Source organism: Furipterus horrens, unplaced genomic scaffold (genome assembly GCF_987537825.1).
Source record: "Furipterus horrens unplaced genomic scaffold, mFurHor1.1.pri manual_scaffold_3, whole genome shotgun sequence".
In the NCBI taxonomy this organism is placed as follows: domain Eukaryota; kingdom Metazoa; phylum Chordata; class Mammalia; order Chiroptera; family Furipteridae; genus Furipterus; species Furipterus horrens.
In genome coordinates this window covers 138,799,327-138,826,014 of record NW_028327173.1, presented here as the reverse complement: position 1 = coordinate 138,826,014, position 26,688 = coordinate 138,799,327, and the positions used below count along the sequence as shown (strand labels likewise).

At 38.4% G+C, this 26,688-nt stretch overlaps 2 protein-coding genes across 2 annotated transcripts in view; one reads left to right on the top strand and one right to left on the bottom strand.

Moving 5' to 3' along the window:
• Positions 1–11,018, top strand: part of RPGRIP1 (RPGR interacting protein 1) — a 49,935-nt gene extending 38,917 nt beyond the window's left edge. Inside the window, exons 19-22 of the mRNA XM_090271897.1 lie at positions 2,124–2,316; positions 4,409–4,493; positions 6,945–7,075; positions 10,860–11,018. Of these exons, the coding sequence (XP_090128023.1) occupies positions 2,124–2,316; positions 4,409–4,493; positions 6,945–7,075; positions 10,860–10,975 (525 nt within the window). The 3' untranslated portion in view covers positions 10,976–11,018. The remainder of the gene's footprint in view (positions 1–2,123; positions 2,317–4,408; positions 4,494–6,944; positions 7,076–10,859) is intronic.
• Positions 11,019–11,228: 210 nt separating this feature from the next.
• The window catches only part of SUPT16H (SPT16 homolog, facilitates chromatin remodeling subunit), a 44,430-nt gene continuing 28,970 nt past the window's right edge, over positions 11,229–26,688 (bottom strand). The window contains exons 15-26 of the mRNA XM_090270314.1: positions 26,032–26,159; positions 25,355–25,490; positions 25,125–25,251; positions 24,757–24,875; positions 24,131–24,256; positions 23,792–23,904; positions 23,391–23,466; positions 22,811–22,980; positions 13,939–14,068; positions 13,369–13,498; positions 13,159–13,236; positions 11,229–12,540 (exon numbers count right to left, since the gene is read on the bottom strand). Of these exons, the coding sequence (XP_090126440.1) occupies positions 12,395–12,540; positions 13,159–13,236; positions 13,369–13,498; positions 13,939–14,068; positions 22,811–22,980; positions 23,391–23,466; positions 23,792–23,904; positions 24,131–24,256; positions 24,757–24,875; positions 25,125–25,251; positions 25,355–25,490; positions 26,032–26,159 (1,479 nt within the window). The 3' untranslated portion in view covers positions 11,229–12,394. The remainder of the gene's footprint in view (positions 12,541–13,158; positions 13,237–13,368; positions 13,499–13,938; positions 14,069–22,810; positions 22,981–23,390; positions 23,467–23,791; positions 23,905–24,130; positions 24,257–24,756; positions 24,876–25,124; positions 25,252–25,354; positions 25,491–26,031; positions 26,160–26,688) is intronic.

Sequence of the window (26,688 nt, the reverse complement as noted above, 5' to 3'; positions counted from 1 at the left end):
GATCTGATGAACTCCTTCAGTTTTACTTTGTCCTGGAAGCACTTTCTCTGTCCTTCTACTGTGAATGACAGCTTCACTGGATAGAGTAATCGTGGTTGTAGGTTTTTGCTTTTCATTACTTTGAATATTTCTTGCCAGTCCTACTTGCCTGCAGAGTTTCTTTTGAGAAGTCAGCTGATAGTCCAATTGAGACCCCTTTCTACATAATTCTCTTCTTCTCTCTTGCTGCTTTTAAGATTCTCTCTTTATCCTTAAGTTTTGACAAATCGATTATAATGTGTCTTGGTGTGGTCCTCCCTGGGTCTAGTTGTTTTGGAACTCTCTGTGCTTCCTGGACCTGTAAGACTATTTCCTTCCCCAAGTTAGGGAAGTTCTGCTTCATTATTTTTTCACATAATTTTTCAATTTCTAGTTCTTCTTCCTCACCGTCTGGCAACCCTATGATTGAGATGTTGGCCCGCTTATGGCTGTCCCATAGGTTTCTGAGCCTCTCCTCATTTTCCTCATTTTTTGTTTCCTCTTTCTGCCCTGGTTGACTGTTTGTTCATTCCCTATGTTCCAATTTGCTGATTTGATCCCTGGTTTTCTTTCCTTCACCACTAGTTTCGTATGTGTTTTCATTCATTTCAGCAGGACTAGCCTTCATTCCTTCCTCATCTTATTTAAGATCTGCAGTTAGTTCTGTAAGCATTTGTATAACCAAAGCTCTGAACTGTGCCTCAGAAAGATTTTTATCTGCTGATCCATTAGATTAGATATTTGCTGCCTGGTCAGCTGTGTGATTGGGATCTCTATCATGATCTGTGCCATCCTGACAGTTTTGTGTTTACCTTTACTTCCTGGGCGGGGCTGTCACACCTCCTATGCTATAGGGGGCGGAGCCCGTGCACTCATCACTCTCAGGCAACACTTCTCATCATGTTGTGGTGTTTTGTGTGGGGGCAGGGGTCCAACATGGATTCCTGCCATTCACTCTATGCTGAGAGACCAGGAGCCTCGTCCTCCATCCCCACCCCCTCCAGCCCTCACAGTCTGAGGCAATGGGGGTCTGCCTTTCCTGGTGTTGGAATCGCGAGCTGACGGGCTTGGTCTGCAGGCAGGGGTGCTCCCTAGGCACTTCTCGCCTCCCCTTAAATACGGGTGTCTGTGCTTACCGCCGTCCCGCCACCGTTGCTGCAGCTGCCATCTCCAGCACAGCTTGACCTCTCAGCCCCTCCTACCTGTCTGGACGAGCACCACTTGTTTATAACTTCATATGTTGGACTTCCATCTAGCTTTATTTTCTGGAACTCCTGGTTATTTCTGGTTTTGAAGTAGTTGTATTCCTCTTAGTTGTGGAGGGAGATGGAGCATGTCAGTCTAGGCCTCCATCCTGGCCAGAAGTCTCCCATTGCCCACTTTAGAAACCATTGCAATCTTCTTTCGTACCCAGGCCTCATTGTCCATCTACAAAGAGCGAGGATCACGTGGCTCCAAAGGAAATCTCTGACCCTCTTCAGTAGGAAGCAACTACAGAAAAGACCCTATGCCTCTCTCCCTTAAAGATTTCAGAGCCACCCTGGCTGGTGTGGCTCAGTAGATTGAACGTGGGCCTGAGAACCAAAGGGTCGCTGGTTTGATTCCCAGTCAGGGCACATGCCTGGGTTGCAGGCCAGGTCCCCAGTTGGGGGCACATGAGATGCAACCACACATTGATGTTTCTCTCCCTCTCTTTCTCCTTTCCCCTCTCTCTAAAAACAGATAAATAAAATAAAATAAAAATAAAATAAAGTAACTTTGTAAAAAAAATACCTTAAAAAAAGTATTAAAAAAAAATTGCTAAAAAAAAGAAAGAAAGTTGAAGGAAGGCAATCTGCTTAGGAAGTTTCTTGATTGTTTCTATATGTGGAAATGACTAAGGGAGGCTGATCCAAGGACATGAGTCACTAGACTAGGAGGTGGAATGACACATTAGGGGACAATTTAGACAAGTTGTCTCTTCGTGGCAGTTTTACCTATAAATTGATTCTTAAAGAGTAATACAGTAGATGGAGAATGCCTGTGATTAATAGAGAGTAATGTGTTAGTTGAGTATATATCTTTGAAGCATCACTAACCTTGGGAAATAAATGTCTTCTTATCAGGATTCAGAGAAGATGTGCATTGAAATTGTCAGCCTGGCTTTCTATTCAGAAGCTGAAGTGATGTCTGATGACAACATAAAACAGGTGTACGTGGAGTACAAGTTCCATGATCTACCCCTGTCAGAGACAGAGACTCCAGTATCCCTGAGGAAACCGAGGGCAGGAGAAGAGATCTACTTCCACTTTAGCAAGGGTGAGGCATCCCCTGTGGTCAGCGAGGAGCGGGGGCTCACAGACATTGAGACCGAGGGGTCAGAACTACTCTGGACTTCTGATGGTGTGGATCCAACCCCCACCTCTTTTCTTTAAATCAAAATAGTATTTGCATGTTTAAAAATATCAAATAGGCTTTCAAATATTTTAAGTTAAACATTCCTTTGCCCCACCTCTTCTTCAAAAATCACTCCCTTGCCCTTCCCATACCACTTTTCACTTTTTCTGTTATTTCTTTTGTTATTTAACTCCATAGTTCTGAGTAATGTTTCTATTGTAATCTTGGAACATAAAATTTCTCTCACACCACACCCATATTCCCTTCCTCCCATATAATTGGATCATAATTTTTATTTAATTGAGTCTTAATTGTATCTATTATTATAGATATATAAATATTGGTTCTTGCAGAGCCAAGGAGTACATAATATTATATTTCCTTTCTTGTTTATTTTTTTACTTGCTTCCATTTTTCAATTGCTTTATTTTTATTATAACTATTGTAATTATTTTCACATCCTCCATCGGCCTTTCCAAATGTTCCAATCAAAACCGTCAAATAATTTATCTATTGTTTCCCTGAAGACTTCTTTTCATCCTCCTGTTCCTTTCTAGCCTACAGTTCGGCTACTACCTCTACCGCCATTTAGAAAATGTATAGTTCTCTCCTATGCTAGATTTCCTGTCTCCTGTGTTCTGTGTCATCCTGTCTCATTTACTTTCTTGTTTTAATGGGTCATATTTTCCAGTAAATATTTTGAAACAGTCATGCTTGAAATCTCTTTATCTTTACCTATACTTTCAGTTGATAACTAGACCAAGTATAGACATCTATACTGAAAACATTTTTATTAAGAATTTCAAAGATTTTAACATTTTCTCTTTATTTCTAGTGTTCTTAAATTTCAGAGTAATGTGCATATCTTTAAAAAATTGTTCTGGCCATTCGGCGTGCTTTTTTAATCTGGAAGCTCATGGTTTTTAGTTCTTGGAAGTATTATTGAATTTCTTTGATAATTTTGTCCCTAACATTTTCTCATTTTCTTAATAGAATTTCGACCTGCCAAATTGATCTAATTTTATCATTTTCTTCCTATTATTCTACCTGTTTTTTCTTTCTTTCAATTTTTTAGAGATTTCCTTAATTTTACCTTCCAGTCATTGACTGAATATTAAAAATTTTTAAGAGCTGTTTCTTGATTTCTATACATTAAAAAAAAAAAAAACGTATATCCTCCCTTTATAACATACCAGATAGAAGTTTATTTCACACTTGCGTAAAACGAGTTCAGAGGTGGGCAGTTTGGGGCTGAGGCTCTGTGATACCATCAGGGGTCCAACTTCTATCTTGCCTTTCTATTGTCCAGAAGCCTGTCCTCCATCCTCTTAGTTACTCAGGTACTCCATTGTCCTTCATCGCTGCTGGTGAAAGGAAGAATGCCTCCCAGCTGAGCCTACTAGGCAGGTGTCATACAACACAGTGGCTAGAACTTAATCCTGTGGCCAAATGTAGCTGAAGTAGAGGCTGGAACACATATGTCAATTTATTGGAGGCTGCAACATTCCATATAAAAATGAGGAGGAAAGGGAGGAATGGATGTTCAGAAAAGCATCTTAAGTTGAACTGCCACAAAACCCAGACCTCTAGGTTGCCCTAAAAAAAAGTCTCCCAGAATTCTTCTGCCTGTGAAGTGGTGGGAGCACATCTATCTTGGTATATGGCAGAATAGCTTTCAATGTAGATTGTACAGCTTCCTTTATATCAAAGGTTGACAACTACTTCTTAAAAGGGTCAGATAGTAAATATTTTAGGCTTTGTGGGCCAAACTGTCTCTATCACAACTGTTCAACCCTTACCATTGTATACCATTGTAACTGGAAAGAAGCCACTGATAATATGTAAATAAATAGGCATGACTGTGTTCAGTGAAACTTTATTTATGAAAACGGGCGGTGAGCCCATAGGCCCTAGTTTTCCAACTTCTGTTTTACATATATTACTTATGAAAGTCTTAGTGCCCAAATAGCAAGTGTATGATTCTTTGCTTTTTCCCCCTCTTACCCTAATACAGTGATAGACCTGGACCCAATGGAGCAAAAAGGCCGAAGGCAATTTTTGTTCGCCATGCTGAATAGACAAGGTCCTGAGCAAGGATGGTAAATAAGCATTTACTTTCCACTTTGAAAGAAAGGGGATATTCACATGGGAATCCAAAAGTTTGCTTGGTTTTGTGCTGATATTATTTTAAACAACCTTTTTTAATACTAATTTACTCTTCATGAATTTTTCATCTACTTGAGTCTAATTTATGTTCATGGCTAACTATCTGATAAAGTATATAATCTCATAGGTTTAGTTCGTTTCTCACCCATACCAGCTCCTAAGTACTTTTTTTGAGGCAGCAAATTGCTTGAATACTGACAGTGCACTATGTGGAATGGACAGACTGCTTCAATGTTTTAAGATAATCTGATTCATTTCTCACAAACACAGAACCATTGCCAACTTATCAAATATTATGCCTTTATGATATTAGTTTTGTATTTAAATTTTAAATATTATTTCTCTACAGGAAATACTTTGGTATAACTGAAGTAAATTCTGGGTCTTCTATAAGTTTCAGGAAAATCAGTTGTCATTATTTCTGCAATCTGAGGAGACCTCCTTTGAGAGGTTCCAGATGAAACACATCAGACATAATTATACCTAAAAAATTATTCATTGTTTAGCTGAAATTTGAAGTTGAAATTTAAGTAGGTATCAGTTTTAGCTTCCTTCCTTCCTTCCTTTCTTCCTCAAATCTGGCAACCCTGCTTCCTTTCTGTGTGTACATAAGAAATAATATGGGGCCAGTGTTTTAATTCATGGCTTTTCTAACAGCCCAATAAGTTTATTTAATTTGCATCTACTTTGTCTCCAGTTAGTCATAGAAAGAACCAAAAAAAGAGGCAGCTGAAATAAACAGCGAAACTGACTTCAGTATCACAATGAACTTTTAAAATAGGTATTTACTGATAACTTTAGGAAATGAAAAGTAATTTGGTTGTTTTCCTTTTGCATTAATGTTAAATTTAGCTTTTTCTTTTCTTTTTTTTCTGCCAGCATTCCTAGAATTCTTTCTTTATTTCCATAAACTGGTAACTTTATTTATTTTTCTTTTTGTGACCTCCTAATCAATTTTAGATTTCAGTTGATTTTATCTTTGACTTTCTTTTTGCCAATATGGTACAGTGGACAGAACATTGTCTTTGTAATCAGACAGACCTGGTTTTGAATCCCGACTCTTCCCCTAACTAGCTTTATGATCTCCAAGTCATTTAACTTGAAAGCTCCTGTAAGTATAAAATAGAAACAACATAGTTTACCTAAAGAACTTGGTCGTCGTCGGCAGCCATCCGTCTCGAGAGACGATGGTGTAGCTTCTTAAGAGTCTATCTGCACCGCCGAGAATGGCTGTGCAGTCTGTAGCTTCAAAGAACTTGGTATTGTGCCCAGAATATACTATTGATAGTTCCCATCCCTTTCCTGGGAGATCTGGGGTATGGGAGTTGGTGTTATCCCTTTGCATTGTTGAAGTTCTCAGTAACCACACAGAAACATAACCACAAATGAATACACTGTACTGCCTAATGGGCTAAGAATGTATCATTTTCATGATTTTTTATTTCTGCTTAATTGTCTTTAGCTGTGATTTTAAGAGCTTGGATTTTTAGTCCTATTCTTGCTCCCTTAGCACTATTAGCTACCTATGTTTGCTTTTTAAAAAGTAGTATGATTACGAAATGCCCAGAATAACCAAATCGAGAGACAGAAACTAGATTAGTAGTCACCAGGATCTGAGGTAGAGGGAAATGGAGAACGACTGCTTAAAGGTTATAGGATTTTTTGGGGGGGGATGATGAACATGATCTGGAATTAGATAGTGGTGATGGTTGGTACAACATTGTGATTATACTAAAAACCACTGAATTGTACACTTTAAAGTGGTTAAAATAATGCATTTATGGCACTTGAATTTTTCTTAAAAAATTTAGTAGGTACCAGTATCTGGGATTATATATCATTCTTTGCTAGGCTAAGTCAAGGTAATAATTGTTGACTGCTCATTGGGCTGTGTGCTTTACAGCGTCATCTTTCAAGGTGTACAACTCTAAGAAATACTCTTTTTATATTTGTTTTACAATTCTGTAGTCCTTCCCTTCTTTTTACTATGCTCAGGCTTGGTACTCAGCTTTTACTTACAAATTAAAAAACTTTTCTTCTAACTTCTCTTATAATATTGGTTTTTGTGGAACACCTCCACTGCCCATATTAAATCTTTCATCAAAATTGTAAATCATTTTACAAGGAATTAAATCTCAGTAGTTTGGAGATAACTTGATCAATTACACTATCTTGAGTCTTATAAGTCCCCTCTTCTCAAGGCCAGTTGTTATTTAAATTTCATGAGCTCCTCACTTTTTTGCTGTTGTAGGTTTGTAAAATGGAGGCAAAGAAAAAGTGACTCAAGGAAGAGCCTCATTTTGTTTTTTAGGCCTAAAAGTATCAGCAGTTCTAAGTTAAATGTAATTTCTGTCCGGTCCCCCCCCCCCCCCCCCCCCCCCCAGTTTCAAGTTTACAGTGGTAAGTGACCCTATGGATGATGAAGAAAGAGAATGTCAAGAAGTAGGATATGCATATCTGGAACTGTGGCAGATCATGGAATCAGGAAGAGACATTCTAGAGCAAGAGCTGGACAGTGAGTAATACATTTTTTTTTCTTTTATTTTGCTTCTCAGTTTCACTTATTACTGAGGAATTCATCCTAATGATGAATACTTTTTCTGTTTTATCTTCAGTACATAATTACTGCTACAAAGCTTATGAGACACAAGCTAGATTGAAATCCCTACAGCTCTATTTATTTCAAGATCAAGCCTGAGAATAGTCAGTTGTCTATTTTAGCCCATACCTCATGACAAGAATCTATTATGAATCTCCAATGTTTCAGAAAGAAAAAATTTGAGAAGTTCTCTTAATTTCAAATTTAAATACCAGAATTTCTGACCTCTCTTAAGCATTTAAGGTTTGTAAAGGCAGCTAATACCCCTTCTCATCCAATGCCTTATCATGCACCCAGTTTCTTAAATAGATACCAACTCTCTTCTTCCTTCACATCTCATAATATTGGTAACCAAGTTTTATACTTTCTACTTCAGAAGTGTCCTGCCCTGGCTGGTATGGTTCAGTGAATTGAGCTCTGGCCTGTGAACCAAAGGGTCTCTGGTTCAATTTCCAGTCAGGCACATGCCTGGGTTGGGGACCGGGTCCCCAGTTGCGGGGTGCACAAGAGGCAACCACACATTGATGTTTCTCTCGCTTTCTCTCTTCCCGTCTCTAAAAATAAATAAATAATATTTTTAAAAAGAGAAAAAAAGAAGTGTCTTAACTATATTCCCACTGCTATTAAGTTTTCTGAACTGGTCTCCCTGCCATTGGTTTCTTCATCCAATTTCCATCTACTAGTGTTTCTATACATTTGATTACCACATTCTTCTTAAATCCATTTTTAACACTATTTGCTGTAAGACCAACATGTTTTTAAAATATTTGCATTTGAATGCCTTTAGGTGGGACTGCTCTATCCAGTCCTCACTGCTCCCTGTTACTTTACACACCTGGTACTTCACACATTTACCTTAGCTGTTAGGCTGTAGGAGGCACACATTTAAGACTATCCACTATGTCTTTCACCACCTGGCTTATTTCACTAAGCATAACACTCTCCAGTTCCATCCATGTTGTCCCAAAAGGTAGGAGTTCCTTCTTTCTTTCTGTTGCGTAGTATTCCATTGTGTAAATGTACCTGTTTTCTGATCCACTCATCCACTGATGGGCATTTAGGCTGTTTCCAGCACTTGGCTATTGTAAATAGCACTGCTATGAATATAGGGGTGAATAGGTTCTTCTGAATTGGTGTTTCTGAATTCTTTGGGTATAATCCCAGCAGTGGAATCAGTGCAGAAAAAGGCAGTTCCATTTTTAGTTTTTTGAGGAAATCCCATACTGTTTTCCATAGTGGCTGTACCAGTTGGCATTCCCGCCAACATTACACTAGGATACCATATGATCTCACCTAATACAGGAACCTAATGAACAAAACAAACAAACAAGCAAAACAGAACCAGAGGCATGGAAACAAGGAACAGACTGACAATGACCAGAGGGGCAGGGGGAGAGGGAGAAGGGGAAGGATCTAGTCAAGGAACTAGTATAAATGACCCATGGACATGGACAACAGGGTGGGGATTGACTGTGGGAGAGGGGGGAGGTGGGTGGGGCAGGGGAGAGCAACCGGGGAAAATGAGACAACTATAATAGAATTAAAAAAAAAAAAAAGCATGTGGACTTTGTGTGACTGCCAAATAGTTCTCCATGGAATTCAACATCTCTCCCAATTGTAGCTACATGATCTGCTCTTTTATGCCATCAGATTTTTAAAAAGGCATTCTTTATCCAAAATGTTAAAAGTAACATCTATGTAATTCCTGAACCATGTTTATGAATAAAGCTTTACATATTCCTAAAAAGAAAGAAAACTATCTACTAGACCAATGGTTTTCAAACTTCCTGTCATTAAATGGTGAAATTACATTAGTAAGTCATAGTCAGAATTTGAAGGGGAATAAAAAGCTCCCAAAATTGTCAAGAAAATATCAAAAGTACATTGCACAGGGTAAATATTTTGTGGGACTTGACACATACATATTTGAGTCATAAAAATTTTACTAATTATAATGAATATCAAGGAAAACTCCTCAGACCAAGGGCTACAAAATTCAAACTTTCACTGGTAGACAAAATTCTTCATTAAATTCCCCTAGTTAACTGTGATATTGGGCAAGTTATTTAACAACTCTGTGCCTGTTTACCAACTATGAGAATAGTGGCTCCTATCTCATAATGGTGTCATGAGGATTAAGGGAGTACTTAGGTGAAGGATTAAGGGAGGATTTAAGCAAAGTGCTTACGGAAGTGCTTGGCACATGGCAAGTGCCATCTCTTGTCAGCTTTTTTTCCAACTCTACTCCCCATTTCTATTCCTGTCCCCATTTCCCAAATGTGCCATGCTCTTCCTGATCTCCTGGCCCTTTGTCCACGAGGGAAGTCCTCTTCAGCCTTTTCTAGTGACCTCAAAATCCCTAAAGCCAATTAATGCTTCTCCATTAAAAAAAAAAATCATCAGAAGAAAAATTTATAGTAATTTCCTTGTTACCTCCTCCCTTCCATTTAGGCTTCTAAACTCTGCTGCTAGATTTTCTCTTATCACTTCAAAACTCGGCTCCTTGAAATGCTTGCTGAATGGTCAGTCAGTCCACAATACTCTCTGTTTTGGCATTTCCTATATTCTTCAATAAAGATCAAGTTTCCATCCAAACACTTTGGAGTCTGTTCTTACCAATTTTCCTTATTGCCAAATCCAATTGGTTTTCTTGTCATGCTACTTGAAATTTCTCAAACTCTTCTCCCTTGATTTTAAGGCCATTTTGACTGTCCATAGCACTCCCTGGAGGATCCTTCTGTTTCCATTGCAGGTTCTTCTTCCTGGGTTTGAATGTTGGATTCCTCTGGTTCAATTCTTGGCCTTTTATTCTCCATATATCCTTTCCTAGGCGTTCGCATCCACTCTCAGGGTTTAAATCATAACCTAGAAATGACCTCAAATCTAGTTTTCTACACCAGATATTTAATATAATCTAGACTTACAGCAAAGTCACTACTTGTATGTCCTTAGTAACCCACCCCCCAAACTTATACCTTATGTTCCCTCTTACATTCACCTTGTTATCCTAAGTAAAATGGTCATTCTTGATTCCAACCTTCTCCTTGCTTCCTAACATTCAATCACAAAACTCTATTGTATTTTATGTCTTTAAATATTCTGAATCTGTCCCCACCTCCCTATCCTCCCTGTTATACTTCAGACCCCTTCATTTCTCTCCTGCATTACTGCAACAGCATCCCAACTACCCTTCCTGGTCTATTTGTGCCTTTGAATATATTACACAAATGCTGAAGTCCTTTTTCTAGAACCCAAAATAAAAATTGTCACTAATACCTTCAGTTAAAACCAAATTCCTTGGAAGATAATAAACAAGGCCCTTTATGATCTGGCCCCTGCTTATCTGCATAGTTTCATTTCTGCCACTCCTTGCAACTTTTCAAATTTGCCATGTTCTCGTGTCTTGGCACATGCTTAAAATCTTTAACATTTTAAGAACTGTTCAGGGATTGTCTCCAGAAAGCCTTTTCCAATTTCTCCATTCTGGGTTAGGTGCTGCTTCTGAGAGTTTCCAAAGCACCTTGAGTTTTCATCACAGCACTTACCATACTCTACTAACTATGTTGTCCTTTGTCTTCCACTAGACGAGTCCCCATAAGAAACGAAGTAGTAATTATTAGTATCCCTAGCATTCAACATGTGATTTTTAATTGAATGATGATGGTCCTGCCTGACATGGTTCTTTTTCCTTTCCCAACAGTTGTTAGCCCAGCAGACCAGGCTACCCCAATAGGAAGTCTGAAGGTGTCCCTTCAAGCTGCTGCTGCATTCCATGCTATTTACAAGGAGATGACTGCAGATTTGTTTTCACAATAGAACAAGTGCTATTCCACTGTAAACTCTGTGAGGGAACCATAATAAAAAGTCTTTTATAAAGTAACTTGCTATACCATGAATCTGGTTCACTGTGATCTCTCAATCTAATCATGAAAGCTTAGAATAAGAAAGTCTTGTTTTTGTGCTACTAGGTGAATAAAGGCATTATCTTCTAAAGCCTTAGCAGGCTTGCTTTCAGGAACTGCAAAAGAACTATCACAAAAGTTGAATTTACAAAAACAAAACAACAACAAAAAAAACAACCCAGTTTATTTGTCTTTCAGTTCTTCCAAAATTGAAAATATCAAGTCCTACTGCTAAGGAGAAACAAACAAACAAACAAACAAAATCTGAGACCCCTCCCCCCTCCTCTCTTAAAGTCACAGAACACAGAATGAACTGCAGTGGAACAGGTGGGTGCAGAGAACCAGGAGGGGGAGGATGGCAAGATAAACTCCCCAAATACTTAAAAAGCTGCTCAACAGAAACTGTGATAAATACAGGACAATGCAAGACAAATAAAAATAAGAAGCAGCAGTGACGAGAGGTCATGTTGTAGATGTGGCCTCCCTTCCTCTTTTCTTTTCTCATCAGGGTATTCAAGGCCCAACGCATGACTCTTGCCCCTTCCAGATCTAAATGTTGCCTCCTTTGAGCCCCCTTCGAGATTTCACTAGAAGCAGTATATAGCATTCTTACTCAGGTATATCAGAAAATAAACAATGGTAATTTTGTTTCTACCAATGTACCATGTGTGAAATTGAAAGGATGAAACTAAGCCAGGGAGTGTTACTGCTTCTTATGTTTTCCAAGGCAGCAAAAATACCCTAGAATCTGTATGAGACAAAAAAGCAGAAAAACTCAGACAGAGGTACCACCGATCTGCCACTAGCTCAAGTTGCATGATTTATCACAACCATTAGCAAATTCGAAGAACCTGTTCTCGAGTTGTGAAAAGATGGAACTTAAAAGAGATGTGAGGAAGGTCATGGCAGTAGGGTAGGATGGAGGATCTAATCTGATGGTCAAGAACCATGGTACAAGTAGTTAAGTCACCTGGTACCAATATCTTGGAAATACAGCTTTGAGACATCAAAGAACAAGATATCAGAAGCCATTGATGTCCTGGCAGAAGGTGAGAGGAGAGAGAGGAATGAAACGGTATTTATTAACAGTGGAAGCCTCTGCCCTTCTTCAAGAACACCTCCTGCCTTGCCATCTGGATGGGGCCATTGGCACGTGTCCTGGTGGGCCTGGAATTCCCCGAGTAGATTGGTCCACACAAATGGCCCCCTAAACCCATAAACACAAATGGCAAAACTTCAAAAGAAAAAAAAAAGGAAAAATACAGTTTCTGTCATGTAAAATTTTCAGGGGTTGGCTGGAGGAAGAATGGAACTGAGGGCCAAAGTTCAGAAGTTACTTCCTCTTTTTCTTAGGGGGTGCAGAGCTGTGTCTGGAACCACGGTTAGAGCCACGGCCTGAACTGTGCACAGATGCCTTCCTCTTCCGGCTCATACTTCGACTCTGTTCTTCTTCTTCCTCATAACGACTTTCACGGTCCGCTAAATAGAAGAAAGAGGTATTTCTAGTTGGAAGCCACAAGTTAGCTTTAGGTACCTAATGCTACTTGATAGCATGGAATAGTGCCGAGGACATAGTCTAGAGTTAGACCTAAGTTTTCATCTTTATTCAGTCATTTACCAGTTGTGTAATCTTGAACAAGTACTTAACATTTCTGAGCATTGGTTTGTTTATAAAATGGAAAATCGTTTTAGGATTAAATATGGTAATCTATGCAAAGTACCTATCATAATGCTTAGGATACAGCAGACATTTATTTTCATCTGTAACTTATATTTGGTATTTGGTTTCAGAGTAATTAAACTGGCACAATAAAAACATTCCTAACCTAGAAGAGGCCTAGAAAGTTAGACTATTATAGGACTTAGATTTAGAAACTGAATGGAGCCTTATAAGACTTGTGGCTGTCATGGCAACGGGCCCATTGGGGGCTTGAGTAGATCAAAATAGCATCCAATTAGGCAGCCATGCCTCTTGGAGAATATAGACACATTCCAGACCTTATTTCCTCTGACGGGTAAGGACTAAAATCTGTTAAGAAATTTGTGGCTCAAAAAATAAACAATTTTTTAAAAAAGCAACCAATAAAAAAAAATTACCTTTTCGGGCTTCTTCCTCTAGTTCATCCCAATCCTTTCCACTCTCTTCTTCACTGCCCAATGATTCCTTGGAATAGTCTGGAATAAAATTGATTAAGCATTAGTCATTAGATTGAAATGGAATGAAATGATAGAATTCTTCTCTTCTTAAAAAGTAATTTCCAGAAATGACATTAGGAAGCCACAGAAACTTTCCCTGTGAAGACTAACCTGATTCTTCAGCTTCTGATGAATAATCTTCATCACTGTCCTCTTCTTCTTCTTCATAGTCATCCTCTGAAGGATTAAAAGTCTCATCTTCGATTTCAGACTCTGAATCCCCTTCCTCAGCGTCACTACCCTGGTAAATCAGAGAACGAATAATACTATTTCCTGTTTTAATAGATACCTTAAATATCTAATTCATAATTAATATTTCTTACAGATTCACTGCACCCTTCCCTGCCCAGGAATATTAACTGCAAAAATACTCTTGGTAATAATGCATTATGCAGAGGTGGAAGGGCCATTTTGTAGAAAACAAGTTCTGCAAAATTCTCTTAAGGATTGAAAGAACAGTTTTTGTAATTTCAAGGAAATCTTGTCAATGGCTACCGATGCCCAATTAATTTATCATTTATCTATCTATAAAACTAATTTGGAGAAACAATAATACCAAATGTGCTCAGGGATTTTCCCAATTAGTCTGGTCCCTTATATACTACTTACATGGCATTATCCTAACTGTCCAAATAATAACAGGCAACTAAACAGCAGAAAAGAAACCCCACACTCACGCACCTCACCCTCAGGCTCCAGGAAAGACCAGCCACCTTGTTCGAAGAAGCCCTCCGGGTCATCAACAATAGTCTTCATTATTTTAGTCCAGTTGAGGGACTGTACTCCTTCTGTATACTTTATATCACAGGAACTGAGAGAAATAACATTACAAAGTCAAAATCAATCCTTTACATTTTCTGAGAATGTCCAGCATCAAACTGGTGATTAGATCTCTTAAGAGCAAATAACCTTTTCTAAATTGTTTGGGAACGAGTATTCTTTTCACAGTGCCACCAGAACATGCCCAAAATAGCTGATATTTGGTCTCCCAAAGCACTAGCCCTCACATCAAAGCAGCATTCCAACTGAAACAAACTCTGTCCCTCAACCAAATTAAGTCTGAGCTCATCTCCCTTTTTTCCATTTTCTTCAGGGAGGAAGAACCCAACTAGAACTTGGTAAGCTGTTAAGAACTGAGTGTCTGAGAGAGACAAGGAGAGAGGGAGGAGGATTTGGGGAAGCTGACACAGCCAGGATTTGTGGGACAGAGTACTAGAGGATAGGGTGATATATGGAAAGCTCTGGAGATTTTCTGAGGGATCCTCTCAATTCTATGGCTGAGGACTGATCTGCACAAGCATGAGAGGAAACTAATCAGAACTGGGCAAAGAAGCACTGGAAAGCAGTAGGCCACACAACCCTCAGATCTCACAGAGGTGGAGATAATTCCTGTCTCCATCAGCTTCAGTGCAAAGACCTCATAACACACAGGGAATCGGGTAAAGTCCTCAGAAGATTGTTACCTCAGCAATGGGACCAATTAGCCCCAGACTCAAAGCTATTCTGGTCCAGCTCTCATGACATTTGAGAGCAACTCTTGAAAGATCAAATGGAATCCAAGTAACAACTGTACCTTAGAATAGTCTAAAAAATTAACAATAACAAAACTTAGCACCTAAAAAGGTGCAGACATAATGACTGGCAACCAATCACAAATTACCAGGCATAAAAAGGAGCAGGGGAAAATTCAACCAACAAAAACAGATCTATAAAATACAATGATGGATGAAGTAGCAAATAAAAATGTTAAAAAGTGCCAGCCAAGATGGAGGCGTAGACAGACACGCTACATCTCCCTCCACAATTAAGAAGGAATACAATTACCTCAAATCTAGAAACAACCAGAAGTTCCAGAAAATCGAACTGCATGGAAATCCAACAAACAAAGATGTAAAGAAGAACTACTCATCCAGACAGGTAGGAGGGGCAGAGCCAGGGTGGAGAGGACGCGGTGCGGTGGCAACAGCAGTGGCGGCAGCAGCAGGCCGGCAGAAAGCACAGTCACACGTTTTAAAGTCAGGAGGGACACCTGGAAAGCGTTCCCAGCTTCTCACTGGACCTAGCAGCTCACGGTCCCAGCACCAGAGAAAATCAAGCCTCATTGCTTCTGACTGTGCAGACCAGTGAAGGTTGGGATGGAGGCAGAAACTGCCAGTCTCTCAGCAGAGTCCGCTTGTTTAAAGGGCCCCCACAGTCCTAGAATGTCCGCAGACCCACCCACTCTGGGAGCGACGGCCAGGGCGGCAGTTAAAGGGGTGCCAGTCCAGTGCGGAAGTGGGAGAGGTGCCTGGAAAACGGGGGAGTGCTGGGTAGGCGGCATTGTTCCCTCTCGAACCCCTCCCCCATATACAGCACCACAACGTGGTGAAACAGGTCGCCCTGTACTGACAAATCCCTAAGGCACCGCCCTTTACAACCTAACAGGTACGACAGCTTTACCTGGGACGCGGAGGTTAACAAACATTGGAGCCTGTCAAGATGAGGAGACAGAGAAGTATTGCTCAAAAGGGGAAACGGATCAAAGTTCCAGTGGGAGAACTAAGCGACAAGGAGATAGCCAACCTACCAGATGAGGAGATAGACAACATAATAGATGCAGTATTCAAAACACTGGTGATAAATATGCTCACAGGCTTGACAGATATGCTTGAGTACGGCAAACGCATAAGAGAAGAAGTGAAGGTTATGCTAAGTGAAACGAAGGAAAGTCCACACAAAACCAATGGTGAAGGGAAGGAAACCGGGTTCAAATCAATGATTTGAAACATAAGAAAAAAACAGTCAATCAGTACAGAATGAGGAAGCAGAACTGAAAAAAATGAGGAAAATTTTATGAAGAAGATTGACATACAGGTCTGGGTGAGCTGGACCCAGAGGGGACCACACCAGAATGCATTATGATTGAGATGCCAAAGGTGAAAGATAAACAGAGTCCTGGGGGCAGCAAGAGAGAGGCGGAGTGTTGCTTACAAGGGGGTGCCTATAGGCCTATAAGCTGATTCCTCAGAGGACACTTTGCAGGCAGGAAGGGACTGGCAAGCAGTATTCAATGTGATGAAAGGCAACCTGCAACCAGGATTACTCTATCCAGCAAGGCTCTCATTGGGAATGGAAGGACAGATGAAGTGCTTTCAAGACAAGGTAAAGCTAAAGGAGTTCATCATCACCAAGCCATTATTACATGAAATGTCAAAGGGACTAACTTAAGAAAAAGAAGATCAAAACTATGGACACTAAAATGACGACAAACTCACAACAATCAACAACTGAATCTAAAAAATACAAACAAAATCCAACTAAGCAAACCAGAAGAGGAACAGAATCACAGGTATGCGGATCATGTGGATGGTTATCAGCTTGGAGGGGGGAGGGGGAGAAATGGGGATATGGTGAAGGGATTAAGAAGCATAATCGATTGGTACAAAATAGATGGGGACGTTAAGAATAATATAGGAAAGGGTGAAGCCAAAGAACTTATATGCACAATCCATGGACATGAACTAAGAGGGGTGGGATTGCTGGAATGAAGGGGGTTACTGGGCAGAGGGGAGTAAAGGGGAAAAAAATTGGAACTACTGTATATATTCAATAAAATACACTTAAAAATGTTAAAAAGCAATTATAAATATATTCTATATGTTCAAGAAATAAGAGGGAAACTTAATGAGATTAAAAAATGTGTGTACTTACTCTCAGAAAAAAAGAGGGGGTACTGAGAAAAGAGCAAAAATATTTGAAAATTCACGGCCAGAACATTTCCAAATATGATGAAAACAATGAAGCCCACAGATCTAAGATGCTCAATGCACACCAAGCAGAAAAATCATAAAGAAAACCACACCAAAAACACCTAGCCATAGAACTGCTGAAAACCAGTGACACAGAAAATCTTAAAGCAGCCTAAGAAAAAAGACAGAAGAACAAAGAATGACAGCAGGTACCTCATCAGAAACCCTGGAAGCTGAAAGACAAGCAACATCTTAAAAATTCAAAAAGACTGTCAAGTTACAGTTCTATATCCAGCGAAAACACCTTCTGAATGAAAGTGAAATACTTTCAAGAAAGAAGCTTAGGCAATTTGCACAGAAAGCCTGAACATCAAATGCTGAAGGTTTATGAGGCCGAGGAAAACATAAGACTATGGATAGAAAGTTGGACTACACAGTGGAATGGAGAGCACCAGAAATGGTAAATAGGAATCACACAAAGGATTTCCCCCTTATTTTATAAAAAATAACTGCTTTAAAGTTAAAATAATGACAACAAACTGTGGCATTCATAGCCTATTAGATGTATACTCTATGACAACAGCAGAAAGGACAAAAGAAAGGAAACTGAAGCATAAGAACTTTCCAACAGTAGTGATGTATTATTTGAAAGCAGACTGTAATAAGATGTATACAAAAACCTTAGAATGATTATTATAAAAATAAAACAAAGAAGTGTAGTTAATCAACCAATTATGAAGATAACAGTTACAAAATGAATCCAAAAGAAATCATAAAAAGCAACAACATAGGACAGACAAGAAAACAAATAGCAAGATGGTAGATTTAAACCCAACCATATTGATAATTACATTAAATGGAAACATTCTGTTTTCAACAATCCAATGAAAAGGCAGACATTGTCAGAATAGATTTTAAAAAGTGAGACCCAAATGTATGCTATCTACAGGTAAGTCACTTTAATATAAAGTGATGTAAAAGTAAAAGGACAGAAAAAGACAGGCCATGCTAATCAAAGATAGAAGTCTATAGTAGTATCACACCAAGCCAATTTCAAAATAAGGAATGTTACTAGGAATAAATAAGGACATTTCATAATAAAAAAAAATCAATAAAACTGATAATTGATAATCCTCTAGTCAGACTCACGAATACAAAGAGAAAACGTATCAATATTAGGAATGAAAGGGGACATCATTATAGACTATACAAATACTAAAGTCGGTAACTTAGAGGAAACAGACCAGTTTGTTTAAAGACACTCATTAATTCTAAAATTTATAGAATAGCTAAAATAGTAACAGCCAACTTTAAAATAGAACAAAATTAGAGGACTACACTACCTGATTTCAGGACTTACTGTAAAGCTACAATAAACAAGACAATTTGGTATCAGTATAAAGACACACATATGCCAGAGGAACAGAATACAATTCAGAAATAGACCCTCTCTTATGTTGTTAGTTTTTTATTTTTTGGACAAAGATGCCAAGGTAATTCAATTGTAAGGGATAATTTCAACAATTCACAATAGAATTGGAGATACACACACACACACACACACACACACAGTATGAACCTTGACTCTTATACCACAGTAAAAAATTAACTCAAAATGGATCACAGACCTAAATATAAGGCCTAAACCTATAAAACTCTAGAAGAAAACAGAGAAAAAATTTTATGCCCTTCGGTTAGGCAAAATTTATTAGATAAGACATAAAGGCACAGTTATGATGGAAAAAGTTGACTAATTTTACACTTCTGGTTTTTTTTTTTTCACACTTCTGGTTTTTAAAAAACACTTTTAAGAAAATGAAAAGGCAAAGAAACTACTGGAATAAAATATATGCAAAATCTGTATTCGATGAAGGGACTTGCATCCAGCCTAAAGAATTCTTCCAACTCAAGATGGAGACATAGGTAAACACGCTTCACCTCTGCCTGCAACTACAGCAAGAAGTACAGCTAGACTACAAAACCGGTAACACCCAGATTTGTCAGAAAACTGAGCTGTATGGAAGTCTGACAACTAAGGGTTTAAAGAAGCCATATTCGTCCAAATGGGTTGGAGAGGTGGAGATGCAGAGGTGCAGAGAGGTGGCTGAACGGGTGGTCCTAATTCACGTATATGGTGGATAAAAATTTGAAGGGATACCTTGGGAGCGAGCAATCCCAGCCCCAGCTCAGCCCACCTAGCCCAGGGTTCTAGTGCCAGGAAGACAAATCCCTGTAACTTCTGGTTGTAAAAACCAGTGGGGTTGGGACGGGGAAGAAACTGCCAGATTTTCAGAAGCGTCCTCTTAAAGGGCCCTCACAGGCTTAGAACTTACAGACCCACCCGCTCTGGGATTCAGCACCAGGGCAACAGCTGGAAGGGCACAAAAGGCATACAGGGAGAAGGAGAGAAAATGAAGTGACTGGCAAGGGGGCCAGGGCCAGGAGACAGCTTCCTCCTGGGCAATCTCCAGAGGCCAGGCAGCAGCATTCGCTCCCCTCTGAGCCCTCCCCCATACAAAGCCACAAAATGGTGAGACAGGTTGCCCTGCCCTGGCAGTCACCTAAGGCTCTGCTGCACACAATTTACAGGTGCCTCTTCTACAACAGGACACACTACTAAGATAAGAAGTCAAAGCAGCTCTACCTAATACACAGAAGCAAAGAAAGGGAGGCTGCCAAAGTGAGGAGACGAAGAAATATGGCCCAAATGAAAGAACAGAACAAACCTCCAGGAAAAGAACTAAATGAAATGGAGATAAGCAACCTATCAGATGAAGAGTTCAAAACACTGTGTATTAGGATGCTGAAGGAAATCATTGTGTACTGCAACAGCATTAAATAAAGACCAAGGCAGGCATGAAGTTTGCATTAAGTGAAATTAAAAAAAAAAAGTCTACACAGAGCCAACAGTGGAGGGGATAAAGCTGAAATTCAAATCAACAATCTGGAACATAAGGAAGAAAAAAGCATTCAATTAAAACGAGAAGAAAACAGAATTCAAAAAAACAAAACAAAACCGAGACTAGAATAGGGAACCTCTGAGACATCTGCAAATGTATCAACATCCGAATCACAGGGGTGCCGAAGGAGAAGAGAAAGAACAAGGAAATGAAAACTTATTTGAAAAAAATAATGAAAGAAAACTTCCCTAATTTGGTTTAAGAAATAGACATACAAGTCCAGGAAGCACAGAGAGTCCCAAACAAGTTGCACCCTAAGAGGACCACACCAAGACACATCATAACCAGAACGCCAAAGGTTAAAGATAGAGAATCTTAAAAGTAGCAGGAGAAAAGCAGAGTTACCTACAAAGGAGTTCCCATATGGCTATCAGTTGATTTCTCAAAAGAAACTTTGCAGGCAAGAAGGAGCTGGCAAGAAGTATTCAAAGTGATGAAAAGCAAGGACCTACAACCTAGATTGCTCAATCCAGCAAAGCTATCATTTAGAATGGAAGGGCAGATAAAGTGCTTCCCAGATAAGGTAAAGCTAAAGGAGTTCATCATCACCAAGTCATTATTATATGAAATGTTAAAGGGAACTATATAAGAAAAATAAGATAAAAACTATGAACATTAAAATGGCAACAAATACACAACTATCAACAAATGAATTGAAAAAACAAACTAAGCAAATGACTAGAACAGGAACAGAATCATAAATATGGAAATCACTTGGAGGGTTATCAGCTGGGAGGGGGAAGGGGGAGAATGGGGGAAAAGGTGCAGGGACTAAGAAGCAATATCGGTTGGTACAAAATAGACAGGGGGATGTTAAGAACAGTATAGGAAATGGAAGTCAAAGAACTTATATGCATGACCCATGGACATGAACTAAGGAAGGGGACTGCTTGAGGAAATGAGGGTACCAGGTAGAGCAGGGTAAAGGGGGAAAATTGAGACAACTGTAATAGTATAAATCAATAAAATATATTTAAAAAAAAAACAAAAAACCTCAACTACCCAATTTTTCCCAGGGTCTCATATTGTTATGGAGCCCTGTATATATGTGTACATACTGAATAAATCTGGCAATTTTCTCCTGTTAATGTGTGTCATGCCAATTTGATTATTAGACCAGCCAGAAAAATTTAGTAGAAGGAAATTTATTTTTCCTCCCTCACAGATGCATCTAGAAGCCAAGAAATGCCAAGAACTGCCTGTAGCCATCAGAAGTTAGGAGAGTGTCATGGAACAGATTCTCTTTCAAATCCTCCAGAAGGAACACACCCTGATGACAGCATGACTTGAGACTTCCAGTCTCCAGAACTGTGAGAGAATAAATTTCTATTGTTTTGAAACCAAAAAAACAAACAAAAAAGAATTTTTCCAACCCAGTGACTGATTTTCAACATGGGCAAAAAAAAAAAAAAGATACTCCATCGAAGGTATAGAATGACACATAAGCATATGAAAAGATGCTCAACATCATTAGTCATAGTGGAAATGCAAACTGAAACCACAAGGAGAGCGCACTACACACCCACTACACAGGCTAATATTAAAAAGACTGACAACAACAAGTGCTGGTGAGGATGTGGAACAACTACAATTCTCATACACTGCAGGTTTTCTAGCACTCTAAAAAATGATTGTATAGTTTCTTATTAAAGTAAACATAAATTTAACCATATGACCAGCAACCCCAATCTTAGGTGATTTACCCAAGAGAAGTGAAAACTTATGTCTATACAAAGACATGTTACATGATGTTTATAGGAGCTTTTCATAATAGCCCCCAAATGGAAACAACCCAAACATCTATTAACTGGTAAATGGGTTAAGTATGGAATATCTACAGTGGAATAATCCTTAGTAATAAAAAGGAATGTAGTACTGATACACAATAACTTGGATACATTTCAAAAGCATTATGCTAAGTGAAGAATGCAAGATACAGAAGATTATACCCTGTATATTTCCATTAATGTAGAATTTTAGATTCTTCTGCAAAACGTACAGTGACAGAAACCAGGAATGGGGTTAAGAGGACTGACTATAAAGGGGTATGAGCACTTTTTGGGAGTGAAGAAAATGTTCTATATCATGATTATGACGGTAGATATGAGATTGTATACATTTGTTAGAATTCATCAAATCATACACTTAAATTGCTAAATTTTATTACAACTTTACCTCAATAAAGCAGATTTTAAAAAGTCATATGCATTTATACATAATATTTATATCACCTACCTGCAGATGTTTCTCAGGAAAATCCTCATGAAAACCATAGATCTCTATTTTTCTCAGTTTATTTCTAAGCTTTCAACATATTTCTTTAGAGAGACTATATTTATATCACCTCCCTTTCCCAGATAATAAGGAGAGTTTGGGGGCAGAGCAAACTATACTCATGGCTACTAAAGCCTCACTCTTTACCTAGGGAGTGACAACATCTCCCCATTTATCAGGGTTCTGGTAGTCCCATTAGAAATACTTTTAGCTGAGGTGTGAATATATAGTGTCAATGGCTAAAATGTAAAAAAAATTTTTTATCTGTCTCATGTCAGTAAAAAGAGAAAGAAATACTACCCATTTTTTGTAAATATTATTATAAATATGTATAGATCTTTGTATACATCTATCAAATAGGGTCAGAAAATACCTGACCTTGATTTTCTTTATATAAGTAGTATCCATAAATTATTGTTATGTATTCAGAAAAAAGTGAATAGCTCTAATAGAGCCCAGATTTTCAAGGCCCAGTCTATAACCAAACCCAACAACAGTCTCATCTTTAGTATATCAGATTTTTATGTACAACATACCATATTTATACAGGGTTCATGGGATAAATGGGATGTTGCTGGGAGATTTACTTACTTCAACCATTCCTTGATGGGGTCAAGAGAGGCTACAGGAATGGCATTGATCATTGTCACTTTCTTGCTGTAGTCCTTGTAGACAATTACCATATCAAAGTTCTTCAGGTGAAACTGAACCCGCTCGAAGTGTATGAGCTCCACTTCATCCAACGTCACCACAAAAGGTGGCTGTCAAGGAATAACTGGATCATTATCATATAATACTTTTCCTAAGCACTACAATTTTCAAATACTTTCAAAATCTAAATCATTACATAGATTAAAAAAACTAAACTATTTTTTGTGGGGTTTTTTTAAACACTAAGAGCAGTACAACATATTAAGGAATCCCAGTAAAAGAATCTGCAAGATCAAAATTTTCTCTAAAGAAGAATAAATTTAAGAAAACTATGTAAAAAAACTATGAGAGAAAACTATTTAAAGAGGTTTTTAAAGAAACATTTCTTAAGATTTATATGTAAAATAAATTAATTTCAAAAGTGACAACCATGAGAAATAACAAGGATCTAGTTCTCAAAATACCTACCTTACTTTTTCTCTAATAATTTTCTTACTAAAGGGAGGTAAGAAATACTCACCCATTCTGTAGTATTTACTAGTGCACTACTAGTGGGCTGAAGGAGGCAGGTACTCCTATAGGGAGCTCCATTAAATCTGAAAGAGAATAAGAAAAGAAATCAGGACTAAACTCAATACAAAAGAAACTCCTACTGTAATAAATCTTCCTTTTCCCATTCCCAACAACTCCAGCATATACTCAGTACAGACTCATCTCTAGAGGATGCCTCTCAATCTTAGCCACTTATCCTAGCCCTTAAAGTTTTAAGAGAAAATGGATATTTCAAAGTTTATCAGTAATATGAAAAAGGACATGGTATATTAAATTATTATGAAAGGAAGAATAACAGATTTTTCTAAAAGGTAGACTAGTGAAACTTCAGGCCAAAAAAAAAAAAAAAAAAAAGATGGGCTATATTACCCCAAGTCCCTAAAAGGCACTTCAAATTCCAGTTCTTCCTTAGTTAGAGCTTCTACTTTCTCAATGAAATTTTTAAAGGCAGTTTTCAGTTTGTGCCTCATTTCTCGTTCCATCTGTAGAAGAAAAAGATTCTAGTTTATTATAGCTACCACTTTACTTGTGAATAGTATTACCCTTCGAAAAGTCTGAAGTGCTTTTGTAGTCATACCTAATTAAAGGCCATCATACCATTAACTGTAGAGCTAAGTCTGCAACCTAAATCTAATCTATAAGCCACTGTACCACACCAGCTCAGCAGATATCTGAGTTACCTGCAGGCAGATACTAAAGTTTACAGACCTGCTCAGCGTAGAGGTCATCTCGGTCATGCATATGCTGATGTTTCCCCAAGTCTGTGGTGATCTCTCCCACTTCTGTGTAAAACTGTACATCTGTGTGTCGCTTCTTCCCAAACATGATAGCATTCTGAGAGCATAAAGCAGGAAGAACAAGAAAAAAGTCAGAAGACAGTCTATACAACAGACAAAGAGGCAAGATAACAAACAAAATGGGAAAATATAAAAATGACAGCACTTGTAAAACTAAAATGTTCCTCAAGTCACCAAAAATTAATGACATTTGAGAATGTGAAAGCGTGTAAGTTTTATAAAGTACTCCTACTTCTTCGAATGAACTTTGGAGATTATGATGGTAAAAATTATGGCTAAAGCAAAAAGTTTCTATTTCAGAAAGAGGAATTTGGAGATCTTATATGTTTTGGTGGTCTTCATATATCACACCAAAGGAACAAACATGCTAAGCACCCTCTAGTTGTCAGGCACTGTAGACTTCACAAAACATTATTTTATTCAATCTTCTTAATGACCTTATGCGATCAGTGACAATTTCATCACTATTTTAAAGTACACAAGCTGACAGAAAGATCTTGTCCAAGATCACAAAGCTGGTAAGTAGAAAAGGTATACCTTGAGGTGAAAGTGCAAGACAATAATCATCTCCCCGTCACAGGGCTGGAACAATGCATGCTTGATGTTATTGTACAGAATATCCACTTTGTCTCCTCTAACAGAAGTGAAGCGGAAACCTGGGGGGAGGAGTGAAGGAAGCAGCTAATTACCAAGTTGGCCAAAAGGCACCGCACTTTTCCTGACTGATTTGAACAGGGTCAGAGGAAATACCAACAACTGTACAGAGCTTCCCTTTCATTCTGTCCATACAGTGACATAAGCAGATTCCGCCCAGCATTTCCTTCTCATACTGGATTGTCTGATCTGTCACTTTTGCAAATGTGCCCCTGATGACAAAGCCCAGGCACATAAGAGAGCATCCATACCATTGACATGGGCCTCCAGGGAGCCTTGCATCCTCTTTTGGGCAATGTTTGGGCGAATGTATAAATCTTTCAGTTTGGGGTTACTCCGATTTAGGTTGATCACCAGGGAGTCTTGTTTCACAATGCCCTAAGCAGAATGAAAATTAATGTGAATCTTCATGTATCTTTTCATATCCCCCAAACCCATGTGTCCTTTGGCAGAAAGGTGCTTTTTCTATATTCAGGCTCACCTCCTTCTCTTTCTCTTCTGCTTCTCGAGTTTTATAACGTTTCTGTACTTCTTTTATAATTCGGAAAGCATTCTGAAGGTTCAAGGCTGGTACTGTCTGTTCTCCAGGTGCCTTCATATTTGAAGCTCGGTATGTACTGTAGAAAGGGGGAAGCATTTACCTAAGTTTCTTCATCAGGCTAGGTATCCTGCACTCATTATTATATTTTATAACTGGATTAATATTTTTAGAAGAAAACAGTACCACCGAATTGTGGGTGGGACAATGTCTGGAAAGCTAAATAAATACATAACTCTCCCTTTCTTCTCTCTTAAATAGAGAATGTTATGAATGGCTAACCCATTGGATGGGGCAATCATACTTATTTTTCAAATCTGGCATAATCTTCCAAATTATCTCATTCCACATTCCAAAGGAACAGACTCCAATGTGGCACACATTTCCTTGAGATTCTACATGTAGTATTTGGCAATAGAATATAAAATATTTTCAGGAGGATTTTAAATTATGTTTCATTCTCAAAATAGTACACAGCAATGGGATCCTAAACAAGTGTCACCGAGAGAGGCTTTACCATTCACTAGATGGGGAGGACACAGCACAGAGAATAAAATGTTTCTGAGAGTGCCACCCCGGCCATCAGGGATTTGGGGATGGTTGTTTTCCTGGGGACTCACATTTCCTTGACAAAAGTGGCTTCTGGGTTAGGGAAAATGTTGCCCTCATTCCTGCCCAGAGCACTGCCTGGGCAATAGAAGTTAATCCTCAAGTAAGTATAATCTCCTTCCACCGACATACTTATATTCTGTTGAAAAAAAGAAAAAACATTCAAATAAACAAATAAACAGTATTATTTTCTGGGTAAAATTTAGGATGCTATAATTAAGTTAGGAGTTACAAGCTAACTGCTAAAACTAGCCTGTAAACCTTAACCTAAATCTAATAAATACCTGAAACCTGTATGGTTTTACGAACCAAGTTCACCCAAATAAATTCAATCAATCTAACAAACTACATATTTAGCATATCTTCTTACATGACCAAATGTGCTTTCAAAAGAATCACGAATTCTCAAAGTACCTTATGCCATGTGTACATCTATAGGTTAAAAAATGCTATAAAAAAATAAAAAGGTTCAAGGAAAGAGAAAAATTATGTTTCTAGACTAGATCATTTAACTTTCTACAAAGATAAAAACTGGAAAGGAAGGAATATGATAGTAGGAGATAAGTGAGAAGGGTAGAGTCTGAAAGAGAAGAGTGGGACAGATCATTTAGACATAACAATAACTTATTTTAAGAAATAGTTTGTAGGAAGCCTAATTCGATGTTAGT